Source organism: Macrosteles quadrilineatus, unplaced genomic scaffold (assembly GCF_028750875.1).
Source record: "Macrosteles quadrilineatus isolate MER2022 unplaced genomic scaffold, UCM_ALF_1.0 Scaffold_5__1_contigs__length_97177068, whole genome shotgun sequence".
Lineage (NCBI taxonomy): Eukaryota > Metazoa > Arthropoda > Insecta > Hemiptera > Cicadellidae > Macrosteles > Macrosteles quadrilineatus.
The window spans coordinates 67,658,887-67,685,904 of NW_026542598.1; the positions used below are offsets into that span (position 1 = coordinate 67,658,887).

At 37.7% G+C, this 27,018-nt stretch overlaps 1 protein-coding gene across 1 annotated transcript in view; it reads left to right on the forward strand.

Annotated features, from left to right (window-relative positions):
* The window catches only part of LOC128995860 (BTB/POZ domain-containing protein Tiwaz), a 113,288-nt gene that overhangs the window by 68,310 nt on the left and 17,960 nt on the right, over window positions 1-27,018 (forward strand). The window contains exons 3-4 of the mRNA XM_054420883.1: window positions 15,827-15,916; window positions 18,410-18,604. Of these exons, the coding sequence (XP_054276858.1) occupies window positions 15,840-15,916; window positions 18,410-18,604 (272 nt within the window). The 5' untranslated portion in view covers window positions 15,827-15,839. The remainder of the gene's footprint in view (window positions 1-15,826; window positions 15,917-18,409; window positions 18,605-27,018) is intronic.

Consider the following 27,018-nt stretch of genomic DNA (forward strand, 5'->3'; position numbering starts at 1 on the left):
GGTAAAAGTAGGACAAAATATCTACGAAACATGCGGTTTTAAGTTTAAATCCACTCCACCATAAAACTTATTGTAAAAACATTAGGCAAAGAGAACCGAATAAAATAAACATCGGGCGCGGGCGCTGGCTAGCCAATGGGCTGTACTCTTGGGACCAGCTGTTTAAATATGAACCAAATTTTCATTCATTATTCAAACATTGCCGCAGAACAGTGAGGTATAATACATTCCCGTATTGTAACAATACAGTTGTATTTAGACAGGCAGGTTCCACCTGTTTGCCAACCAAATAATTCCCGCTCACCGCTCTACCCGCCAATCTTATTTTGCAAGAGTAACTTTAGTGCAAACAGTCGAATTCGCGTTTTATTCCATAAGTGTTTGATCGTGTGGACTTTGTTTCGGTGTTTTAGCGCAGGTTTGTGTAATTATTTGCTTTAGGCGATGTTGGTTTTGAAGTTTATTTTGGTATTTCACAATTTTTACTAGGCTAGTATTTTAAGGTTGCAAAAAATATTTTCAGGCCAAAGAGTGTTTGGAATGCATTGCTCGAACCTTTAATAGAAAATAATCTGTGATTTTAATAATTTGTGATTAATTTATTGAGTAGTTTCTATAAACTTCAACAATTAGATCAGTTTTGAAGGGTATACAGATATTTTGTATCACAAAATGTTAACTTATTTAATAATTACGAGAGGTCGTCCAGTGGTCGAAACTCGACCAAAAATATGCAATGTACTCACTTCTCTATTTTGACCCCACACTGTAAATAAAACATGTGATTGGTGTTTCTTCCATTTGTTTTGATTTTCTGTTTATATTTCGTTGTTATTTCGTCACCAGCATGGCAACGCATAAGATCCATGTTAATTTTTTCAAATTTGTAAACGCATTTTTTGTGTTTATCTTTGAGCCTATTTAAATTTACGAGAGGTCGTCCAGTGGTCGAAACTCGACCAAAAATATGTAATGTAAACTTACTCACTTCTCTATTTTCACCCCACACTGTAAATAAAACATGTGATTGGAGTTTCATCCATTTGTTTTGATTTTATGTTTATATTTCGTTGTTATTTCGTCACCAGCATGGCAACGCATAAGATCCATGTTAATTTTTTCAAATTTTTAAACACATTTTTTGTGCTTATCTTTGAGCCTATTTAAATTTATAAAGGGATTCTGCCTACAGGAAAATTGCTTTCTAACGGTATGCGCAGATTTACCCCACGATGCACACAAGCTGAGAAAAAAGGTTTTAATGAAACATGCTTGCCTATTAATATAGATAGATATAGAAAATCACTTATCGCGGAGGAATTTTGCTTATCATAAATGTAATTTTACGATGACAAAAAATATGAGTTGAAATATTTCATGAATATTTTAATGTTTCTTATTTATGTATTCTACTGTGTTTATTTAATTGTGACTTAGACAAATTTTCATGTAATGTGCTACATGAAAATATAAACCTTTATGTTCTATGGTATTTTTGTCCAACAATCACACATAAACATATTTCTTCATCTGCTTCCGAAAAATACACAAAAACATCAGTACGAATACGACAAAAACATTTAATTCAAAAACGTTTGTTGATAAACTGTTGTTTACAGCAAAACTGGTGCTCAAAGGCATTTAAATATTTGATAAACCGGACATGCTTGGATTTATGGGTGACATTTGTTTAAATGTTTACAATAAACATGGAATACCAACACATTGGCGTTCAACAATGTGAAGGAAATCTTACTGGTGGTCAATACAATCCTAATTTTATTAAATTGGGGAGTTTTTAGTATTTCGAGTGAATTATTTTAGTCAATCAGATTTTTTTATGGAAAATGCATAGGACTTCAACAGGTACTCTTAATTTTAAAGATATCCTAGAAAATTGTTGACGAAATTCGTTCACGTTAAATAAAGACATCCTCGTTGTGATAAGTTTTGTTGAACATTCGAATACATACAACATGACCTTGCTTTTTAGTGTTCTATTATCAATCGATATTATATTTCTGTACCAGTTCTTCATACTATTATGATAGGAAGATATGTTAATGAATCTATAGATTACAAAGAGTTGCCTACTTCGAGTTGCAATGATTTTAAATTTAACTATTTAGAAAAAAACTATAGTACAGCAGCGCACCTTTTCGGAGCACTGATTTATTTTTTTCAGAACCTGTCCATAAATTCATCACCAGTGTTTTATTCACGGTTATGTATAGTCCACTATTCACATTAACATCAACCACAGATCAGCTGTACACAGTGTTGACGTCATACGTCATTTCCCTCCATAAACTGCAATCACGGTAACGACCCGCCATTTTACAGCTGTTGGTACACCGAGTACACATTACCGGACACGGCTCCCGTGCCCACTTAGTGGTCTTTGAGCAATTTAAACTTGCGGTTTAGGAAATTGTTTGTTATCATTGCAAGAGTAGAAAACAAATACTGAAGGGAATTTCGTTACGTGGCTTATTTACATTAGGTAATTTTCTTTCGTCGGTGTACTGTTTATTTATTGCAATACTGTGGGCTTCTTAGATTAGGTGTATGATAATTCATTGGATAATTTTCAAACTGATATTCTCAATCCCTCAATAACATTTATTGATGATCAATAAAAAAGGCATCGACATAGTTTCTATGATCTAATAAAGTTGCTCTACCAAACTTATGTGACGATTAATATTTTTGTGTATAATCAATTGTGGGTGTGTAACCTACTTGGTTTCTGCAGTATGCCTAAAAGACCACATTCTCATTCCGTTCCAAAACACACAAGAGTCAGGGTGCTGAGTCCCCAGTACCTGGAACACTGCCGTCCTCTGTTCCAACAAAACCGCATCATGACTGCATACAATGTTTATATCTTTCAATGTCTTTTAGAAATTAAGGCAAATGAAGTGCACCTTTTGAGAAACAACCAAGTACATAACTATGACACAAGAAATTGTTTAAATGTTTTTGCGCATAGACACAGGCTGAGCAGAACAATTAAATGCTTCCCTGTTTCAGGTTACAGATTTTTCAACCACCTACCAGTAGTAGCCATAAGGGACTTGCCTATTTCAAGGTTCAAGGCAGTAATGAAGGACTGGTTGATAGAAACCCCTTTTTATGACCTGTCTGAATTTTTTAAACTAGGACTACCAGTTTTGTTATAGGTAATGCTCATGCACTGCCTTGCATGGCTATTTTCTTGCCTGTTTTTTTGCATGGTTTTGCTTCAGTTTTGTTTTGCATGGTTTTGTTCTTTTCCTTATTATTATATTTATCTAACTTCCATTTATTTGTTAATCAAGAGATGGACTATTTATTATTTAATTTGTATTGTAAGTGACTTAGCCTATTGCTTTGCTTAATGGCCTAAATACATCATTGAAGAAACTACTTAGCCTACAAGATAAAATACTCTACTGGATCTTAAACATTGTACTATCTTAGATTTTTGACTTTGATTCAGTTACAAGTAACCATGTTCTCTACATACATTCAGTGTAACTCCCAAGTTGTTATACCTACAACGCATTGTTGGAACGTCTACCAACTAGTGCAATTATATATCGATCTAAATTCGACGAATAAAACATTATCGACATCAAGCATCCTCGAGAACTCTTGAGAATGACTTGATAATCTCTCGCCTTACGTGGCTGTCGCCGAGACAATGGTCCAAGTGACACTAATCACACCTTAGCTATCAGAGTCCAGGTTGAAGGATGAAGGCTGGCCGGTGAAGGATGAATACTCCTTCAACTTCACTTAGTCACTCCCCAAGTGGGCTGTCCTGATATCCGACCCGTTCCTTCATTTGCACACTACCGTCTCGATAACATCTTGATGTTGTTTGGTCGATTGTAGACGAAAAAGGTACTTCGGTAAAATAACATAATTCGTAGTGTGTTGATTCTAAACTATGTTTAAACATCTTTTTGTCATATATTGTTGATGTATTTGCAAACGTTAGTTTTTCCTAGCATGGTTTAAATTTTTCAGACAGTTATTTGTTGTAGTTATGAAAACTGTAGACGAATAATGTAGAAACATATAAATGTTCTTTTTACAGAGAAAATAATAATGCTTAGTAACTATTACGATGATAAAAAAAGATTACGGATGTATCCTACAAATATTTCATCGTACGAGATACTAGAAAACAATTGTCAATATTCTTGAGATACCTTAACCAAAAATTAGTACTCGGATTTCAAGAATTTCACCATCGTACCAAAGCTACGTCTCACAAGTGGATTTATGTTGTGACTAATGCCACAGAAAAACTACTGTTGACACTGTTGATTAGAAAGAACAATTTTGATCAAACAGATGTGAGAGTTACAATTTTACTGCAAATAAAGTTTGGCAAACGCTGGTTGAAGGATGTTGACGAATATTTTCCTGATGTAGACAAACACAAGTACAACAGAATCACGTTTTGTATTCAATTTTCCAAGTAGACTCGTCCCCACAATATTAGAATAAGTCGATGTCGTCTTCTGAAGTTGACTTAGGCAAGTCTTCGTCTCACTCATAGTTAGCTACACCTACAGCTCTTCACCTTTAGCTTCAGCTACAACAGCTCGCCCAGAGTTACAGCTGTAGCTACTCTTGTCTGGTCCAATTTGGGACTGTTAAACAGCATGAGTGGGCTGGAAGAGTCAATATTCTAGCAGATCTTGATCTTGATCGACATCTTGTATTTGACTGTTCCGCTATCTTTTATCCGTCAGAGCCCACTCAAAGAGATTTCTCTATTCAACTTCAACGGCAGCGACTCAAACTCTTATCTTGTGAACTCGCCTACTCTCCTTTTGCTTATTTCGATCTCACTGTAATAATTTAACACAGTTTTATTGATTTCTCAACAAAAATATATATTTTACTAAGAGTGGCTATGTGGATTCTTTCGACAGTCACCAAAGATAATTAGTGGAAAGTTCTTGCGTTCATTATTTTGGAAGTCAAAAGCGTTAAGGCAGGACTTAGTCCAGCTCCGCTCATACTACGAAGTCGAAGTGATGAATTATGAAGAGCCATTAAAGCATACTTAGTGATTCCTAGTCAGACACTTATTACAGCTACACAACTGATAACTTTCAGTAGTTACAACTACCCTCATTTGTGTGAAAACGCCAGTGCAGCGTCCACTTTTTGCGTTGAAAGTTCACCTACTTCAAGTACCATCTTTAACCAAAACAGTAACCACTACCTCATACCAGGGAAACGCTGCTTTTAGGCAACACACAGCAAAGAGAATCTGACGGTCTCGTGAAACATTTTCGTCTTGATGAAGCAGTTGTACAATACATGAGATGGACTAATGAGAAGAGATAATAACTGACTGTTGGAGGGCGGGCTTCCGTGGAGCCGCGGGCTACAGTGGGCTACCTGGGCTACTGGGCTACTGGACAACTGGACTGATGGGCTACTGGACTGATGGGCTACTGGACTGATGGTCTACTGAGTCACTGGACCATGTTAAGCTATGCTATCATAGAACTTGAAACTGTCATAGATATTTTTATATTTCGGAATGGAAATCGAATGACGCATTCTATTTCTCCTAGCTATGATGAGGTCTAGGGTGCATTATACACATTTACAAGTTTCAAGCTTAACAGTTAAGTTTCAGCCCGAACCTCATAAAAACGCGATCTTTACAAGAAACTTACAGCTCATACAGCAAACGGTAATTATAGCACATGAATCTAGCTGTAAAAAACAGCACAAACTACAAACCATACGAACAACTGGCAGCTCAAACAACATGCTTTACAATGTTAGCACTAACTGCCCAAGCTTCAAACCGCATAAAGCAACAATGTATTCAGATTACTCCAGCCTAAGCTACAGGATTTGCAACGTACAAACAGTACTAGCTATACACAAGCTCCAATCTATACCGCGTACCGACAGCTCAAGCTACATAAGCTACCGGCAGCACAACCTTCAACAAGCTACAAAGCAAGGCGGAGCCCGCGGCAACCCAGATCTTATCATTGCCTTTGTCTCCAGCAGACATTATAAATTCACATCACCATCAGCAACATTCGTTATATTTCACATGATATGTCCTGCCAGCCCGCCTGCGCCTGTCGCTGCCACTTTTCAACTTTACTGTCCTCATAAAAAACCCGGTGTTGGCGACAGTGATGAATCTTTGGACGAGTTTCATTTTTATCCTTTAGTATCTCACCTACTTAGTAGTGACGCGAGGTCAATGTAGTTGTGATGGATGCTATATTGCTATCTTGTTAGACGTCTACGCCCCCGGAATATACATAGCAAGGAATGTATATAATAATAGAGTATCAGTAATATTGTTTGAATACTTTAATACTTTTCAATGAAATGGCGACCATACAAAGTAGGTATTTTAAGCGGAGTATGAATGGAGAGTGTAGGATGAGTAGTGTGATCTTGTAGTATTGTTAGTGGCTAAGGCCGACTTTTTCCTTAGACACAGCTGTTAATTAATAGCCATACAGCTAATGGCAACTAAGGGACCTACAGTTTATAATGGAATCCGAACCACATTTTTACCTTGGTATATAAGTTCAATAAATATTTTTACCTTGGTGAATCGGTGGCTCAGTTGGTAGCGTCGCGGACTTCGGGCTCAAGGCAGTAGTGTCGTGAGTTCGTATCCTGGTCACTGCCACAAACTTTTATCAGTACAGTTCACCTTTGTACTGTACCGGCTCACCCACCCCTTGCTTTGCTGGATACTTTCCACGCACAGATCTGTAGTCTATGTGGACGGGCAAAAATTCTGTGTTCGCTGGGGCAAATGCAAGGTTAAAAGAGGCCGCCAACCTCTTAAATAAAAAAAAAATAATTACAGTAGTCAATTTTCAGAATAGTACTGCGGATAGTCGTATTACTCACTCGTGCGAAGGTTAATCAACACCAGGGAGTATCGCATCCACAGTGCATGCCTATAAAAATATCAACAATCCGCGAGTTCGGAATTGTACAACATTAAACGACGTTAGATTTATTTTATTAGGTTACAATTCGCTAGTTATAAATAAATTAAATTAAAAAAATTAACTTCAGGAGAACTGCTCGATTATTAGCTAAGAGGGATTTAAATGGTTTGGTTAGAAATATGCTAGCTTGATGTTACAGTATCTGGTTTTGAACAAATGTACAGCAATAGTCAATAGATTTTTCTTCCTGAAGACTAAACAAAAGGTTCAAATAAATGTTTAATTACAAAACATGTCAGCTAAGGCACATAATCTTCGTAGAGAATGACGTGTTTTTATACATTCCCTCTAGGAAACCGTGAAACACCCACCATTGATTGCCGAAACTAAAAGCTACTCTAAACGAGTATTTAGTTCAATAGTGATAGCGTAAACCTGAACCAAACGAAACACAGACGGAAAATATTTTATGATGTCTGCATGTCATTTAAAACTTGTTTGTTTACATTTCTTATAAATAATTCAATTGTAAATTTGACATCCTGTAAAAGCTAATATATTTTCGAGGTTAAAATAAACCTCGAACCTTTCAGCAATTCAGACTATATTTTCCATCGCCGGTGGATGCTCGAGTTGGACTCGCTGCCTGGGGCACATATAAGTTTACATATTCCAAAGTCTTTGCACACAATAGCGGGCTCAATTACTGACACCTTTATGATGCAAATGCCACAATAATCAGCTGACAGCGGTGTAACGAGCGGGTCGCAGATTTGGCGCGTCCTCCCCCTATCTTTTCCTCCGAAAACACTGCATGCAAACGTTCATTGACTTTTGGTATAACCCTTGTTAATGCAATGAGTTTAGACAGCTGTGATTTGCATTTTGTTTTGTTTATTTGGTTACTAGGAAAAATATTGTATGATTGTATACTTGAACTTTGATGAAAAATTAAAGTTTATACCAAACTTAAGCTTTCTAATTTATTTATTAACATAAAACGTAAACTAAAGTAGGTAATCCAATAATTTAAACTAATCCACGGATTTCAAGACATTAAACACGTTAAATTTTAAGTCGGTCCGTTGTATCATTGACTTTTGGCATTATTTTATATACCGAGGACATATGTATTTATATAGGTCAGCTTAATATTTTTTTCCCAAAAATAACTTAGTTAAACGAGTCTCTCACAGAGAGTGCTTTGGTCTAAAATTCCATTTTTCCCTTAGTTTTTTATCGTGATAGTTTTTGTGACTTAAAAGATACTAGATAGTTTCGCTGTTATTTATTTCGTTTGTATTTCGTTGGTGTGAAGCATAAATCAATAATTTAAAGCAGCGCCTTCTAATATCATTGCGTGATTCTAGTTTTTTTATTTTTTTTTTTACAAGTTGTATGAGACTTAGAAAACCTAACGATGATTATGCACATTCTACGAACACTGCAGTTCCCAGTGTCCAAACCTAAACTGTAAAGTACTCAGTTACTGTACTTCCAGAGGTAACTTATGAAGATACAGAGGCGGAGGAAGATGTACGAGACTGACACTTAGAAAACTTTACGATGATTATGCATATTCTACGTACACTACAGTTCCCAGTGTCCAAACCTAACTTGTAAAGTACTCAGTTACTTCCAGAGGTAACTTACCCCGCTGAAGATACAGAGGCGGAGGAAAATGTACGAGACTTAGAAAACTTAACGATGATTATGCACATTCTACGTACACTACAGTTCCCAGTGTCCAAACCTTACCTGTAAAGTACTCAGTAACTTCCAGAGGTAACTTACCCCGCTGAAGATACAGAGGCGGAGGAAGATGTATGAGACTTAGAAAACTTAACGATGATTATGCACATTCTACGTACACTACAGTTCCCAGTAACCTAACCTGTAAAGTACTCAGTTACTTCCAAATGTAACTTACCCCGCTGAAGATACAGAGGCGGAGGAAGATAAGCGAAGTGTTCGGATGACAATTAACGACTTGGGCGAAACAGCGGTTTTCGTTCCACGTATCGCGCATCGTCCATTAGAGCCTGTTGGCCCAGTGACATTTGAGGTTTACGTCATCGGGGGCTCCCGACCGACGGCGCCGGATGTCAGTGCTGGGGGCGAAGTAGCCCGTCAACGGTAGATTTGGCTCTTGGTGGGGACATTAGGTAAACTGTAGGATAAGGAAATTAACTGAGTATAACGTAGGCATATCATATTGGAGATCACCGATACTGGATGTCAGAGCTATGGGCAAGGTAGCCGGTGAAGCTGATTTGGATCTTGGTGTCAACATTAGGTGAGCTACAGGAGAATAAAATTCAATCGGGACTAGAAGTAAACATTTTTTATGTTGGAGGAGGAAGAATTTGGTGGAAAAGGTATTGCATGTGGATGAAGGAAGCATGGATTAGGTAGAGACTTTAAGGGATGCAGATGCTGACTTGGAACATCTGTAGATGACAAAGAGAAACAGGGATTAGAATGAAGGCAGATCACATTGGACATCAGGGTGTAATAAACAGTAGATCGGTTATCTGTGGTACAATTTTAAATTTACGAATAGGGGTTTTTGGTAGAAAGAGTTCTCAAAATAAAGTTCACAAAAAAACTTCTTTTTTTGCTTGTTGAAACCCCAACATAAGGTGCTCTAACACGAGCCATTTGTGATGAAATGCCGATGAAAAAGATGACATTTGGATTTACCCACAAAAAATCAAAGTTAAAACTTACGCAGAAGTGGTATTGACCCATGTGGAACCTTAAGCTTTCCAAATGTTGATAAGAAGCTTTCTTGATATATTTATACTAATTTAGGAAATATAATTATTGTACATTGTTTAGGTAAATTTTCATTTAATTTTCACTCCGCATTTGTATATAAATAATCTGGCACTTAAACTTAATGGCACACTTATTGTGCTCTTATAAAATCTACATAATATGCACATTTACATTGCTTATTCATTTTTCGGAAGTTCACAAATAAACTGTTATTATATAGTTGCGAAAAATTATTCAACCTCAGACACTAGTTGTTTACTCTATTTATTTTCTTCCAAGTTTCACTTTTCTTCAATACATAATTCCTCTTACTTTTTCACCCTTTTCTTCAAGTACCTCTCAACTTCTCCTCATTGCAACATCACATTACCTCACAAAATTTCCTTTCTCTACAAGTTAATGTAACATCTGAATATCGTTTGAAGCTACCATTGCGTGGGTGTATTTGATCGTCTCGTCGACGATTACCGGTGACTCACACACACACAATACACGCACACGTAGGTGTCATAGGGGGGGGGGAGTTCACATGGTCACATGACCACATACCCAATTAGCCTAAGCATTAGCATCGCCTCAGGCCTAACTCTGTGATGAAGGGCCTAAGGCCTTGACCACAAAGGGTATTAATTAAGTAATGAATCAATTAAAGGAAAGCTTAAAAGTTGAAACAATAGTTGCGGTTGACGCCATCGGCTAGACGCGATGTTGCCATTGCATTCATTGTGATAATGTAAGTGAGACTGCACGTAGTCAAAGGTGTCCGGTGTTGTCAAATGAAATGTGATGGGATTTTAAAGTGTGATGTACAACAATGGGGTTCGTTTTGTTGCGAAATGTCTTTTAATGTATATTAGAAGTTTGGTAATAATTAGATAAGTTTGGATGTATTGATTGTCAGTAGGTAATAGGCTAAATGTTATCTTATAAATGTTTTCGTTTTCAATAGAAAATGAATTAAATACTACCTAATCTTGCATTGGTTTTGTCATTATAGTTGGCCAAATTAAGTGTTTTTGTTTAAACAAATTGAATGACAAGATCTCCTTTTGTACTTAAAAGTTGGTTGCTGTCAAACTACGTTTATTTGTAAACCCTTTTTCAATGTAGTAAATGTATTTGTAAAATGGTGTCCCTTGTTTTAAAAAGTGACGCGTTCCATACCATGCATGTTACTAATGCTTAAGGTAGTACAAAATATTACATTTACACCTTCCAAAATATGAAAGTCGATACAGTAAGCGTTCGTTAAAATTAACTGAATTAAGTTAGTGTGCTGACCTTTTTATTTGGGGAACACGTGGAAAGAACACGTTGAATTAAACTCTTTCTATTTTTTATATTACAAATTTCCAAAATGTTTGGCAGGGCAGGGGGGGTTTGGTAGGCCTGATGTAGTTTTACGCTTGTTACTACGTTATAGTTTCAATTCCGAATTTCCAAACCTCTGATAAGGTAAAGGCTGTTGCTAGCCTAGTGGTTAGCATCTCGAACTTCGGTGCTTGATGCAAAAGGGCGTGTTCGATTCCCGACATTCTCACTAACATTTCATAGGTTTGGACCGCTTTACCTGATACGCGTCAGTTTGCTCTAGATTTTTCTTACAAAATGCGACTGCGGTAACATAAAATAACATCTTTTTAAAATTCCAAAGTGGCCAAGCCGGCCTCGTTTGTGTGTGTGTGCGTGTGTTGGCGCGTGCGAGTGAGAGCACGGCGTGGTGTTGAGTAGCCGGCGGCCATAAAATGATAATGTATTTATTACCACCAGATTCTCTACCACGGTGGCCGCCGCTGCCATTTATTCACATTGCTACTGACTGACCGATTCACCGTTACTATTTTCTTTTCTTTTCGTGGGCCTTCTCCTTTTCCTTTTTTGGTTGGTTTCCCACGTTATGTTTTCCAAAATATACTTTTTCCAGATGTACATTCTTCGTTGATTAGTCTTCAGTAATCAAGAGTAATAAATGATTACAAGAGAGTCATGTACTAATTTGCTTTATGAGAAAAAATAACATCATAAAACACCACACATAACATAAAGTCATCCTTACTAATACCTGGTACACTTTTTGGAAAAGCGATTTAAAAAGGGTTTCGTTTGGGTATGTAACTTAAATGTAACTATACATACAAAAGGCTGCAAAAGAGACTCTTTTAATTCATCTTCAATAAAGCTCAGTTTTCAGACACTCTGTGGTACATTACGCTTAACACATTAATTTACCAGGCTCGCTGTATGTTGTACTATTCCTAAAAATCATTATCAGTTCCACTATTCTTCAGAATTATTGTATACTTTATAATTTCGCAATCATGCAATGTGATATTCATTACATATTATATTCATTATATTCTTCAACATCCGTTCCCTTTCCTACATTCCTCAGTGACCATTATTTGTTCCGTCATTATTCAGTGTTCTTGGCCGTTAACACCCTTCAGGGTATATTGTATATTCCACTATTCTTCTGTGTCCATTGTCTGTTCCACTATTCGTCAGTGTATATTGTATGCTCCACTATTCTTTTGTGTCCATTGTCTGTTCCACTATTCTTGTGTCCATTGTCTATTCCATTATTCTTCTGTGTCCATTGTCTGTTCCACTATCCTTCAGCGTATACTATTCTTCTGTGTCCATTGTCTGTTCCATTGTTCTTCTGTGTCCATTGTCTGTTCCACTATTCGTCAGTGTATATTGTATGCTCCACTATTCTTCTGTGTCCATTGTCTGTTCCACTATTCTTCTGTGTATACTATTCTTCTGTGTCCATTGTCTGTTCCATTGTTCTTCTGTGTCCATTGTCTGTTCCACTATTCGTCAGTGTATATTGTATGCTCCACTATTCTTCTGTGTCCATTGTCTGTTCCACTATTCTTCTGTGTATACCATTCTTCTGTGTCCATTGTCTGTTCCATCGTTCTTCTGTGTTCCTTGTCTGTTCCACTATTCGTCAGTGTATATTGTATGCGCCACTATTCTTCTGTGTCATTGTCTGTTCCACTATTCTCCTGTGTCCATTGTCTGTTCCCTTATTCTTCTGTGTCCATTGTCTGTTCCATTGTTCTTCTGTGTCCATTGTCTGTTCCACTATTCGTCAGTGTATATTGTATGCTCCACTATTCTTCAGTGTATATTGTCTGTTCTACTATTCTTCTGTGTCTATTGTCTGTTCCATTGTTCTTCTGTGTCCATTGTCTGTTCCACTATTCGTCAGTGTATATTGTATGCTCCACTATTCTTCAGTGTATATTGTCTGTTCCACTATTCTTCTGTGTCCATTGTCTGTTACACTATTCGTCTGTGTCTGATAACTATAATTGATAACTATAACTGATAACTGTAATTGTCTGATAACTATTCTTCAGTGTCCATTTCCTGTCCCTCCATTCCTCAGTGACCATTATTTGTTCCTCCATTCTTCAGTGTTCTTGTTTGTACCAAAACCAACATTCTTCGTGGTACATTGTTTCAGTGTCTATTGTGCGTTCCACTCTTCCTCAGTGCCTATTTCTGTTGCACCATTCATAACAATCGTTATAATTTCTACAATGGTGTGATGTCACGATTCAGCAATGCAATTTTCTGTTACACTATGTCTAATCTCCTTGTCTTCTCCACTATTCCTAGATGCCTTTGTATGTTTCACTATCCTCTTATTCCCAGACTCCACTCTCAACTCTCCAACACCCACGTCTTAACACTTCTATCGTGCCGCCAACCCCCTCCCCCCCTCCACCCACACATCGCCTGTCTAGACGTTTCCTATTTCAATTATCAGATATCGAGACCAATAAACATGGCATCTTAAGTTTTACAAGGCCATAAAATAGTTTTTACGACTTATCCCACTACGGTCGGCAGAGGTGTTGATTTTTATTGTTGTAAAATTCAATGTTTACGTGTTGCTGCTGCTTGTTGTTATTCCTCGTTTACTTATTTAACTTTAGTTCTTTAAGGGAAAAATTGAGTTGTGTATAGCAAAACAGTAAAGTAAATGTGATATTTGTAATAGTATTTCCTTGTAATAAGATGTTGATATGTACCTCATTTGATAAGTGGGACCAATATTTACACTGTTAACACACGCAATTGATTTGTAAATCTATGTTAAATCCATGTCAATTCAATGCCTTCGTTCGTTTTGAATCGAACAATGTAAACAGGAATAAGTATTACTTATTTGCTCCTCACAATGTTAGCATAGCTTTCATTTACAATATTCTTTTTTGAGTTGTCTTTTAAAATTAGGCCTACACAATGTCTAATCACATTTCAAACATACATATACAACTCAACACATTGTTTCCCGACCAACCAACAATCCCGAAAGTTAATCAGTTGTGCCCTTCATTACACGAAAGCGGAAAGCCCCAACTACCACACACAAGTTGGAATTACTGAACGCCCAGGCCAATCTAAATGCAGTGCACAATCGAACGTCAAATTAACAATGCCGTATGACACGTAGTCAAATAGCGGCTATATTTGCCTTCCTCTATTCCAACCAACAATAGTGTGTTTGATCGAGTGTCCTGGGTGCCTTCTACGCTCATTAACTTTATACTCCACATAGGCTCACACACAAACACATGAGACCGGTCATGTGTAATTTCTGCTGATGAGTTTCCAGTCCTGTGTTATTTCAACCATCCACTTCAGTCTGTTGATTCAGCAAAGTGGCCAGCTGAAGAAAGGTGCGACTGTGTTCACTCGACGATGATTGGTAGGCGTGTTTTTCTTTGGAAATTAATCTCGAATATGATCTAGCTTTTCCATCGGGAAGTTGGTCCGTGTGTTGACCTAATTAATTGGTTTGCGATGGGTAAATTATTGGTAATGTTTTGGACAGGGTTTTAAAGTTAAGAGAAGTGAGACCTATAATTGTAGATGGAGGATCAGTATTCCCTTGGTATTTCCTTATTTTTGTAAAGTACTTAAAATATAACTGGGTCAGAATACACCCAGTCGTGCTTCCTAATTGGTAAAGATAAAACATTTTTTCATCCGAACAACATTTGTAGACGAAATAAACCATTAACTAAATAGTAAGCTTGAAAATAACGTTTAGCACAACATTAAACCAATTGTGTTGAGATAGGAAAAAGTTACACACATGGGGTGGCAGAATATTACATTTATACCTAAATAGCTCTAAGAAATGTCTATTGACTAATCAATTATTTCGCTTTAATCTAGCTTACAGACTGACAGTAAACAAACCAAATGAAACGTTTACAAGTTTACTACATGTGCATGCAAAACAACTACCAACATTTGAATCATTATTTCACATAAAAATATAATAAGAAGCGACGTATTTACAAAAGTCAGTTTGAGCGCTGGAAGGCTCATGTTGTTTTAATCGTTCCATAGCAGTGCAGGGCGCCGCGGGCTGCCCTGATATTGAAGCTGGACGCCCAGGGCGCTGCCGCCCGACACCCCATCTCTCGTCTCTACGCGCCTCGGGCCGTCTCGGATATCTTGTGCAAACACTCGGTCCCTCATCCCTTTAGAACTCCCGGGATAAAATTGCCTTGACTTTCCTTCGGGGCTTTTGACCTTTATACCGTTCGATACTTAGTTTCAAACGATGACGTAGCATGTTGAAATATAGGCTGAGTAAACTATACGTTGGGAGGGGGAGTAGTAAATGGAATGCAAAATATTGTATTTTACAGGGGTTGTCACTGATTAGTTGGTAAAATCATGGACTAACCAACACTAAGGGGGTATGTTTTATTCTATGGGGAAACCAAATCATTACAGTATTTGTAAAAACCAAGAAAGTTGTGACGTGGGTTCACGTTTTTGGGTCGCAACAAAGATAATTGTTAAATGGAAGTGTGTACTTATATTTTAAGATAAAATATACATATAATTTTCTTCGGAAGTAGATATTCATAATCACAGATAAAGGGTACATTAAATTGTCCACGGGAGATGACTGCATCGTTGAAATGCCAAAATACTGGTTGACGTTTCGAACGCATTGTAGCAGTTCATCTTCAGGTCAAGCTACCGTACAATTCAGCTGATTCAATAGTTTCTCATTGACTTGTTCTAATTGTAACTTTTTATATTTGTTCCAGGAGGAAATGTGAGATGAGGGAGGCGGAGGTTCTGGAACCAAAAGACCTCACGGCGAGAGCGATGTTTCCCACCACACAGATCAAAATGAGGTAAAACATGTTTTTGTTATATAAAAGTAAAGTAGCATAGTCATATAAATTGTGGGGGTAAATTATTTATCAAATGCATTGTTGTTCTTTGAGATAGCTATTAATAACATTCAGTTACATATCACTCATTTGGTTTACTAAGTAGTTAAATGTTCAAAGATACAGTATGAGTTTGTATCCTAAACAGTGTTTTTAATCATAACTGATTTTAATGCCCCAAAAAGTGGCTGTTATCCTTAGCCTTTTAACAGCTATTGCTGGTGGATCGTGCTACTAATATCAGTCCCGGTCACGAACACATCTGGTCCGGTAATCCGGTAGCTGTAGGTTCGGTAATGGGGCGTTTACGGTTGTCGGTTCATTCTTGTAGAAACCACTTAACTTGTAGTTGAAATTCGATTTTGTAATCACTGTTGCCTATTGAATTAAAAATTCCATGTGTATTGTGTAGTAACAAAAGTACCACGAAACACTAGCGTATTTTACAGTACCAATTAAAACTAAAAGGGAGTTTCCTATAGACCTAAGTTGAAATCTTGTCCATCTCCAATGTAGCTGGTGGTTCTTAATACAAACAGAACTACCCTCGAGTGAAAAAATATAGCTCTCTTGCAAGAGGTGTCTCAGTTGAAGATCTTATCCACCAAATGCCATACAGTAAAAATAATTATTCTACACCTTGTGTAAATGCAGGAATTAAGTCATAGTTGTGTGTATGTGTAGTTAGGAAAATGTTCAAGACCTGCTGTTAATTCCAAAGCTGTTGGATTTGCTACATTTTCAACGTGAGGCCTGAGCCGTTTAAAGGTTTTGAATTGATACAAATGATTAACTACAAGTTTGTTAGATATTTCCAACCAATAACCTATGCACTTTTTTTTAATCGAACCGGCGAAAAACATTCAGCTATCCACCGATAATGTATTTTGTTAATACAAAGGCATTCCTCCAAGTTATTTTATCCCCCTCACAACTATTTACATTACTAGTATTTTTTATGTGTCTCTTGATAAATTGTTTACTTGACACAGACTGTACTTGTGTACGTGCAAGTATTTAAACGGAATAAGAATGCAATTTGGGAGTAGAATGAACAACTCGAATGATCTGTGCAGATATGTTTCTTATCAGCTGTTTTTTTAGAGCCAGTTATTCAGCCCAATCAACACAGCTGGGTCCGGTTTTAAATCATCCTCGAACTTGGGTTTTATAAATGTTAAGCGAGCGCTATAACCTCTTTAGCTACCCAGTTTTACAAACTACTGGTTCAAACGTTGATATTCAAACAACATTTCCCACAGTTAGCCACACATTTGGCACGTCCCCGTCCCCAGTTTCGCCACCGCTGTCCCGATGTTATCTCACGTTGGGGACAAGTCTAGTGACATTTAACATTCAACTGAATGTTGAGTGAATTAATTGGAGCAGAGAGAGCCATTCGCCGGTTAATAAATATCGACTCGCTTATCGATCTATTTATCGAGACGGGCGAATTAATGAATAATTGACTCGAGACTTACGAACCGACTGAGTACGATCGTGATCGATATATCGCAGTCGGAAGTGATATAAGTTGTCATCTATTGGTCTTATACGATCGTTGATCTATATACAGTATATGCTTTCCTGGCTTAGGTTAGAGTTTTTTTAATGAAGTTACAATAGAAGATTTGAAATATTAAACGGTCCACTTTTTATGATACTCTTTAAATAACTACAGTACTAGACTAGGTATGTTTATTTTACTTATTATGTTCATAGACGGGGAATGGGTTAAAATGACACGTTAAAAATAAATGTAAAAGGGTTGTCATTTTTTTAAGTATCGGTAAACGTAAACTTTGTATGTGTTATCTCCACTAAATGTTTAGGCTTACAGAGTCAAAAGACTTTGTAACATGTTTTGAATTTATATTTCGATATCGTTGGATATGATATTGGTTTATTTTATTAATTGCATGTTAATGTCTAGTACATTTCTGTGCTTATGCTACATTTTGTTCATTTACTCATTTGTAATGCTATTTTGGAAACCGAGTTATTTTGTGTAGATTTTATTATTTACATTAATATGATCAAGTTGTATTATGTACTTACAGTATTGATAGCCAACTGTTTTATAGTGTGGATTGGCATAACGCATAACCCTTTCTTAGGTAATTTAATCTATTTCCATTGCATAAAGTATAATGGCTACTTTTGGTCGTGTATATAAGGTTTATACCATTATACCTTTTTTAAGACTGTTGTTTTGAATAATCGGTGTTAGATAAAAAGTCTGCTAATCGTAGTCAGTTATAATATTTCATTTAATTTTTTAACACTTTACCCTTCACTCGTTTTTGCCATACCCATCCTGATGTGCTGGGGATATGTGTAAATCCAATCGAATCACCTTCTCCATAGTTAATGGAGAACCATGTAATTTTTTGATTAATGTCTATTAACCGTGCATATTAATCTTGCAGAGGCTAATTTTGATATTTATTTCAGCACGTCCCCGGCGACGTCGCCTACCATGTCCAACTCCTCGTCGCCCACCCCTACACCACCGTCACATCCCCCTCTGAACTACAACCACAAGATCACAGGCATCCCCTGTGTGGCGGCGGCGTCGCGGTACACGGCGCCGGTCCATATCGACGTCGGCGGCACCATCTACACTTCATCTCTGGAGACGCTTACCAAGTGAGTTCAACTTTTGTTATATAATCATGTAACTTAGCCTCAACTAACCTAACCTAAATCATATAGCCTGTATCCTCTTAGGGGTCCATAATTATCAATTGAGTTCAATTTTTTTAGCCTAACACAACTTAACTTCAGTCTAACCTAAATACAATTAGCCTACATGATCTTTAGATATTCTTACGAAGTGAGTCAAACCTGTATAGCCTAACCTAACTTATCCTCAACGAACCTAACCTAACCAACAACATGTACATTTTCTTTAGATACGCTTTCCAAAGGAGGAAACTTTTGTTACATAACCTAACTTAGCATCAACGAACCTAACCTATAACATGTAACTTACTTCTTCTTTAGATAGGCTGACCAAGTGATTTACGTTATTAGCGTAACCTAACTTTGCCTCAACGAACCTAACCTACAACATTTAACACATCTTCTATAAAGAGGCTGACCAAGAGATTTAAACGTTTGTAGCGTGACCTAACTTTGCCTCAAATAACCTAATCTACAACAAATTATTTAAATACGTTTGTCAAGTGAGTCAAACAATAGCGTAACCTAAATTAGCTTCAACTAACCTAACCTATAGCATATTTCCTCTCGTTATATTTTTGTAGCCTAATCTAACCTAACTTACAGCCTATAACCATGTCTATTGACTCTGAAGTGAGTTAATTGTTCTATTGAGGCCAAGTAAATTATACTACATCTATATTTCGTTGAACCTATCAATGATCAATCAAAATCGAACCTAGATATTCTAATATCAGATGAAATTAACTTACCTAGTCAAAAATGATCGATTCTAGTGCCTGATTTGTCTAGTTCTATCCCAGCCTCGTCTGGTTTATTGCATCATCTAACCTTACCAATGTTTACCAAATCTTGACCTAAATTCACCCTAAACGATTTTTTTCAAAACAACTCTGACCTTTCCCTAACTAATTAAACCACACCATCCAACCTAAACTATTATGACATATAGGTTCCAAATCCAAACTAGAAAAATTTCCCTGTACGTCTAAAGAACCCCAGTGGTTTAACCAGCCTACCGTAAGACTATTAACAAAAGTACTCGTAATAAAACGAGCTAACAAAGAATTCTATGTAATACTCAACGGGAAAGCACGTAATTTTGTCCGCGCGCTCTTTAAATTTATAAAATACCTCGATGGTTCCGGCGACTCCGAGCTATGGTAATGACGAAGGATGAGTCCTCATTAGCGACAGCAATGGGCCTGATCGTGGACAGGGACTAATCGTTGAGGTTATGTAGGCTGAGGAATCTGCTAGAGGAGTCCTATGCGAACTACCTCGCTTGAATTCTTCATCCTCTTCATCTTTCACTATCTTGCAGCCTAGCTAAATTCCCGCTGAGATGTCTGTGGATATTAAGTTTCTCTTATGTTCTTTATCGTGTTCATTTTCCATTTCGTCGTCAGAGGTTCCCAATCACCCTCAAGCAGAAGCTTGTATCAAATTAATCAGTTGTCTACCAAAATAAATGTAACAAGTTCTCATTGTTTAAAATTAAGTTTGTAAATGAAGGAAATGTAAAGATTTTTCTTTCTGTTAACATACATACCAAGCAATATTCATTTCTAAATACTCCATAAATACATTTTGGATACCCATCGGGCATAGTTCGGGAGGAATCCAATGACATGAATATGCCTTGGATATTGTTGCCAAGATCATAATCTACTTTTTTAGGTTCTTCCAAGTTGGTTTTATAAAATGTGTACATCTACCCGGAATAATTACACCAATAGACCGACATACATAGGCCTAATATTAAAACCACTTCTTAAATAATAGTTTAGATAATAGTTAGCAAGTTAGACTAAATTACCTATAACAGGTTGTACTGCCCTGAAATTAAATTTTCGCAATTATTTACATTGCTATCAGGATTTTTATGTTGAATATCACAAAAAGAGTTACTATTCACCAAACATTTTCAAATAGCGGGAAAAAATAAAAATATGGCTGACGTTGACAGGACCTTCTAGTTTACGAAATTTGTGTTTATTTTTTTCATGACGATGCGTACAAAAGCTTAGCAGTCCTCAGATTTCTGGGAATAAAATCTTTGACCTTCAAGTCAGTAGGTGCCTAAATCCATTCATTATATTGTCAAATTATAGGACTTGTCTCCGAAAAATATTAATGTAAATCCATCAGAAGCATTATAACCGATTGAAGGATTAGACCCAGAAACATGCTAATTCCCCTCACGATTTCATGGAAATCTTTATAAAATTAGTCTCTTAGAAAAATTACCAGTGCCGGATTTAGGGTACTTGTGGCCCTAGGCCAAATTACTTGAGCGGCCCTCCCTCTGTGGTGGAAATTCCTTGCGATCGCGGAAGTAATAGTGAATATCTCCTATGCATCAAGGAGATATCATCATCAACACCCGTGATCGTGGATGAAATCGTGGACATCTTTCTTAAACCAAGTCAAAGCCATCATAGGTATCCGTGACCGCGGCAAAATCGTAAACATCCCCCGTGGGCTGCAACAAAGGGACATCATCCTCAGCACTCGCAACCGCGGCGAAATCGTCATCATATTCTGTGAGCTGTGACCTTGAGGACATCATTACCGTCACCCGCAACCGCAGTAAAATCGTGAACATCTCCCGCGGTCCGCAATCACGGGGACATCATCATCGACACTCGCGACCATGGCAAAATCGTAAACACCACCCGCGAAGCAGCAGTCACGGGGACATCATCATCGACACTTACGAATGCGGCAAAGTCGTATTGAAAACATCTCTTGAAAACTGAGATCATGAGGACATCATCATTGTTACCCGCGGCCGTGCCAAAACGTAAACATCCCACTCGGGATTGACACCTTTAGCCGCGGCGAAATCGTTAACATCTCCCGTGAGCCGCAATCACGGGGACATCATCATCAACGTTTAAAGTTTCTGTATCCATGATTTAAATTTTGTTTTGTTGTATATTGATGTAATTGTTAAAATATATGTGTTATATTTATGATAGGTTAAGTGTAAGAAAGGTCCATGTGGCCCTAACTTTTACAATAAATAATAATAATAAATCTTTATTGTCGTTTAGTAATATAAACATTACAATAGACAAGGTCAACATGTTTTGTTACATATGTTATATAAAATATGAAATATTCTACAGAAAATGTTAAATAAAGTTAAAAGAATCGACACTCGTGACAGCGGCTAATTCTTGAACGTCTCCCGCGGTCTTCGATCATGAGGACACATTACCGTCACCCTCGGCCACGGCTAAATCGTGAAAGTCTCCCGCGGGCCGCAATCACGGGGAAATCATCATTGACAACTCGCGACAGCGGCTAATTCTTGAACGTCTCCCGTAGGCTGCGATCATGAGGACACATCACCGTCACCCGCGGCCCGTGAAAGTTTCCCGCGGGCCGCAATCACGGGGAAATCATCATTGACAACTCGCGACAGCGGCTAATTCTTGAACGTCTCCCGTGGGCTGCGATCATGAGGACACATCACCGTCACCCGCGGCCCGTGAACGTTTCCCGCGGGCTGCAATCACTGGGACATCATCACCGTCACCCGCGGCCACGGCAAAATTGTGATCATCTCCCTCGGTCCGCGGAGACATCATTATGGTCACCTGTGATTGCGGCAAACTAGTGGTTTAAATTAAATAATTTTTTTATGAAAAAAATGTTTTTCTCAATCCTCTGCGGCCCCTTTTTGCTTGCGGCCCTAGGCCGGGGCCTAATCGGCCTAGTGGTAAATCCGGCACTGAAAATTACCTATAACAATATTGGACAACCTATTTCTATTTCGCACGCATGTTGAGAAATGCCGTACATATGATTAACTAGATCATTTAAACTATGGATACAGAAGGCACTCTCAATATTTTCACTTATTGAAAACGTAGAAACTTCTAAATCGTGTCCCAAACCAAACGCAGAAGAGTAATTTTATCTCCACAGCTTAATTCACACACTCCACGACCGGGCCTAATCTACATAATGCACTTCAATAGCCATCCATTTAAAATCATTTATAAATAAAACTGGTGCAGCTTTCGCACACTGTATAATTGGTTATTAGTGTTCCATGCATTTATAATGAGAATGAGGCCTTCGCTAAATCTCACGGCGTAGCTTTTCAACGACAATCACTTTGGCTTATTACTCATTACACCGTTAATATACTGACTTGTATAAGCATCACTAAGTCTTTCCTATCTTCATATCCACAGGACATGTGTAACAATGTGTATGACTGTGTATGATATGTCCAAACCGTTCGATACGTTAAGGCTGTTCGGTCAAAAAATTGATTTCCAAAATTGTATTTTAATTCGATTGGAGACTACATTAGAAATTGAAATGTGTAGTAAGTAAGTGTCGTAACTCAACGCAAACTTATTTTATGCCAAGGCCTTCTTTCTGCCAAAACACTCCATTCTTACGTTTGTATAAAAAAATCGTATTTATTACGTTTCGTATGGATGTAAACAAAATTGTGTCATGGCCATCTGTTTTGATGTAAACAAATGTAAACTCTAAAAGGTTCAGATGATCGACAACAGAATTCAGCACAAACTATGAAGTTTTAATAGCCTATAGAAAGGAGGGCTTTCACTGGATATTATCCGAACCCTCAGAAACTCATCTAGAGGACAAGATCTTTAAGTTGGTACCCGATATGCCTATACAAATAAATATTTAGGTGTAAATTTGCTGCATACAAAAATCCAACAAGTTCTTTTAATAATATAGGTTCCCATTCATTTCATCAAGACGTCTCGGACTCTGATAATACATTATATCTAGGGTGAAGAATAAAGTGAGGTGGCCATTCAGCTTTGTTACTGACTAAGATCAGGTATTTATTTAACTACTGATTTTGTTGACTAGAAATTCCAATCATCGAGATCCTCTGAGTCCAATTTCGAAATCCTCAATTAGTTTCATTAATATCTCAGGGAAACAGACAACTCTGATTCATGGCCGAGAACTATCACTCCGCTATCTCATGTTATGCCATTAAAACACGAATACAATGTTGCGTATTCTACCCTTCATGAAATAAAGAAGGTAGAATGGATTGAGATGCTCAAGCCTTTTTACTAAATTAACATTAGCTGTTGATTTTGCCCAATGATCATGGACAGGTCTAGTTTCGAAGCAATAAGCTACCAGCTTTAGGATAGAACCGGCAACCCCGATTACCAGAGCACTAACCTCTCTCAACTTGTGTTACAAATACAAAACCTCGTATCTTTCCGTTACAATTAATCACTTTCTCGCTCGTAAAGTTCTAATGAACTTTTCGCTTATCCAGATTATACATCCGCGAGTGCCGCGACTTTCGCTTAAGCAATTAATCCCCGCGTAGTTTACAAGCCGCGTCCCAGACAGTTCTGACCCTGTATCAGATCTCATTTCAGCGCGTATCTGATCCTGAAGGATTCACCGTAGATGTTTATTGCCAGGAGACGCTTTGAGTCAAACCTGTTTCGCGAGAGCCGGGTGTGATAATTATGATTTGCTGATTGCTGGTTTAGACGCTGGCCTTAATGCTGTTTGCTTTCGGATGAATGTCAACGTGTGGTTTTGATGTGGAAATGTTCAGAGTGGAATTCCAAGTGTAATTGAAGATCGTTATTGGTTTACGTTTGGTGAGGACGTTTCAACCTTATTTTGAACTATGAGTGATATCGGTCAAAAACTTTTACTGTATCTCAAAAACGTATTACAGCATTTAATGAACGTTTTACTACGATATTACGCTTACTACGAGCCCACGTAGAACAGTTGATTACTGAATTCATTGTCAAAATGTTCAACATGTATACAAGATCCATAGATAACATAAATTAAATAAATCTACTATGTAGTGTTGGCACTCATCCAACTTCCTCATCGCGATATTGTGATTAGAATATCTGTACTAATATTTTACTTTGTTTAAATTTTAAGAGTTAAAAGTATGACTACACACAGAATGTTATTGGACTCGTTTTAAGTTGTTACTTGTAAATGAAACATAAGATTCATTTGGTGTATAATTTGATATTCAGCTCTCTCCGTTTGTGATAGTACAAGTAAAATACGTATAGACTAACATATCACCATAATTTTGAGTGGTTTTCTGCCTAGAAAGTTTGTTCGTTTCTATAATTTTCACATAAGTTGGAGATTTGTACAATTGATTTACACATCCGTGTACCACGACTGTATACGCACACAGGCATACGTCAAGCCTCAAGTCATGAATTATTGAGCCCGGAAAAGTCGGCGTTCACGTCCACCTCACGGAGATTCCCTATAAATTCATGAAATCCGCGAGATAGGGTAATGCGAGTGTCAAAATCAATGATTCAAAAGGTTGCGTTGCATAATCGAATGTCGAGGGTCATGTCAATAAATCTGGAGACCCTAATGGGGCCCAAATTGCACGGTACCATTTCGCCAGGACCTTACGATAGCGATCTGGCGCGCCGGCGGGGATTCCCAGTGTCCGTGGGAGCCCTTCTGGGTATCACGAAGTTGAGAGCTCTTCTCACGCGCATCACTCCAGTTGGCCGTCCATCCTCGCTGTCACACCGCACAGTTCGGTGCTGTGACACAATTGGGCCGTTAGCACTACTGGTATGTGGAAGTAAGGTTCGATACTGTGACACTATTGGTTGTCTGCACAACTGTCTTGTAGAAGAACAGTTCGATGCTGTGACACTATTGGGGCTTCCGAACTCGGGGCTATAGAACTGTCAGAACTACTGTATTGCCATATGAAAGATCAATTCCTCCTCCTCTGTCACAACTGTAATGAAGAACAGTTCGATATAAGATACAATTTTGACTATCTGTGCAGATGAGATGTGGAAAAACTTTCCCTTTTGGTCATAGTTTTACAATCCGCACAGTTGTGATGTAGAACAGTTCCTACTGTGTCATTACTGTAATGAAGAAGAACAGCCCCTTCGATGTTAAAGCGGGGCCTTTCGTAATACTGCCATGTAAAGAATAGTTTAACATTATGAGAAAATGTGGCCATTTACTACTGGCGTTGGGGTTTTGAGGGAACAGTTCAATACCGTAACAAATTGGGCCATCCACGTAATGTAGTGATATAAACATGATGCAAAATCGTCATGACTGTCTTATCAGGTTAAATCGACCTAATTTTGTTTAACTTCTCGACTATGGGGAAATAAAAAATTGTTGCACATTTTTCTGTAGGACTAAAGGTCATCATCCGCAAAAAATTATGGAATAAAATAAACCAACTATTTTTCAATCAGATAGGGTCGTGTTGATAGAGCAGTCAGTACTGAGCTATCTTTTGACATTTCCTACCATCCTCGATTGTTGCATCCTCCAAGGTGACGGGAACGTCGAGGATGAGCGAGGATGAACGAGATGACGCAACTTGGGGGATCACGATGGTAATTACCCTGACTGCATCTATGCCGAAACCGTCGTTCCCTACGACGCAACGTGGACTGTGGGAATGGAGGAACTGGAATTGCATCAAGATGACTCGGTCTGTGATAAAGCTTGATATGGCGGCATTATAGTCACGGTTGGAGAAGTTTTTTATACTTTCATGAAAGGTTGTAGACTTGTATGTACTATGAAGGAAGGTTTGTGTACTTTCAGAAAGTTGTTGCAAAAATAATGAATTTTCTATTAGCATGGTGACATTACTTGAATGATTATCTAATTCAACGAAGGAAATGTAACCCAACACCATCAATTTCAAAAACAACCTACCTCTAATGACTGTTGTACTCTAACCGAATAAATATCAACGTTTTACAAGGGATTCTGTTCTACATGTATTTAACAGGAAAGCACTTATTTTTCTGTGCGAAACTTCGAGTCTATATAATTTACATCTAGTGAAATATAACCTCCACGTAGAATTTTTTAATCAAAATATTTCAACTTTTTTTTTAATTCTTCCAACACACATTCTCTTCTCTTACAATTCCAAAAGGATAAAACCCATACAATATTCACAAAAATACCAAATCAGCCCGTAATTTATATCATTAGATCTAAACAATAAAACTTAATAGTCTGCTGTATAAATTCTATGGGAGAAAGAGAATGCCACTTGCTGTTCGAAGATTCTCATGGCAGCGCTGTAAACGTTGGAATTTAATTGGAGAAAGCGCCATCGGTCCCGGTAATTTACTAACCGATGCTTATAAACCACTGCGATCATCCGCCGACGTCGTTCTTCGACGATAGCCTCAAATTTATCACCGCAATCGCCATCTTTGATTAAATGTCCCATGTTTTGCTTTGCTAATATCATATTCTGTCAAACGTCAAGACATGTATTGGGATATACATCGTTCGTTTGTGTCTTCGTATCGTCGTATGCTTTGGTATTGTGTCACAGTAAATCG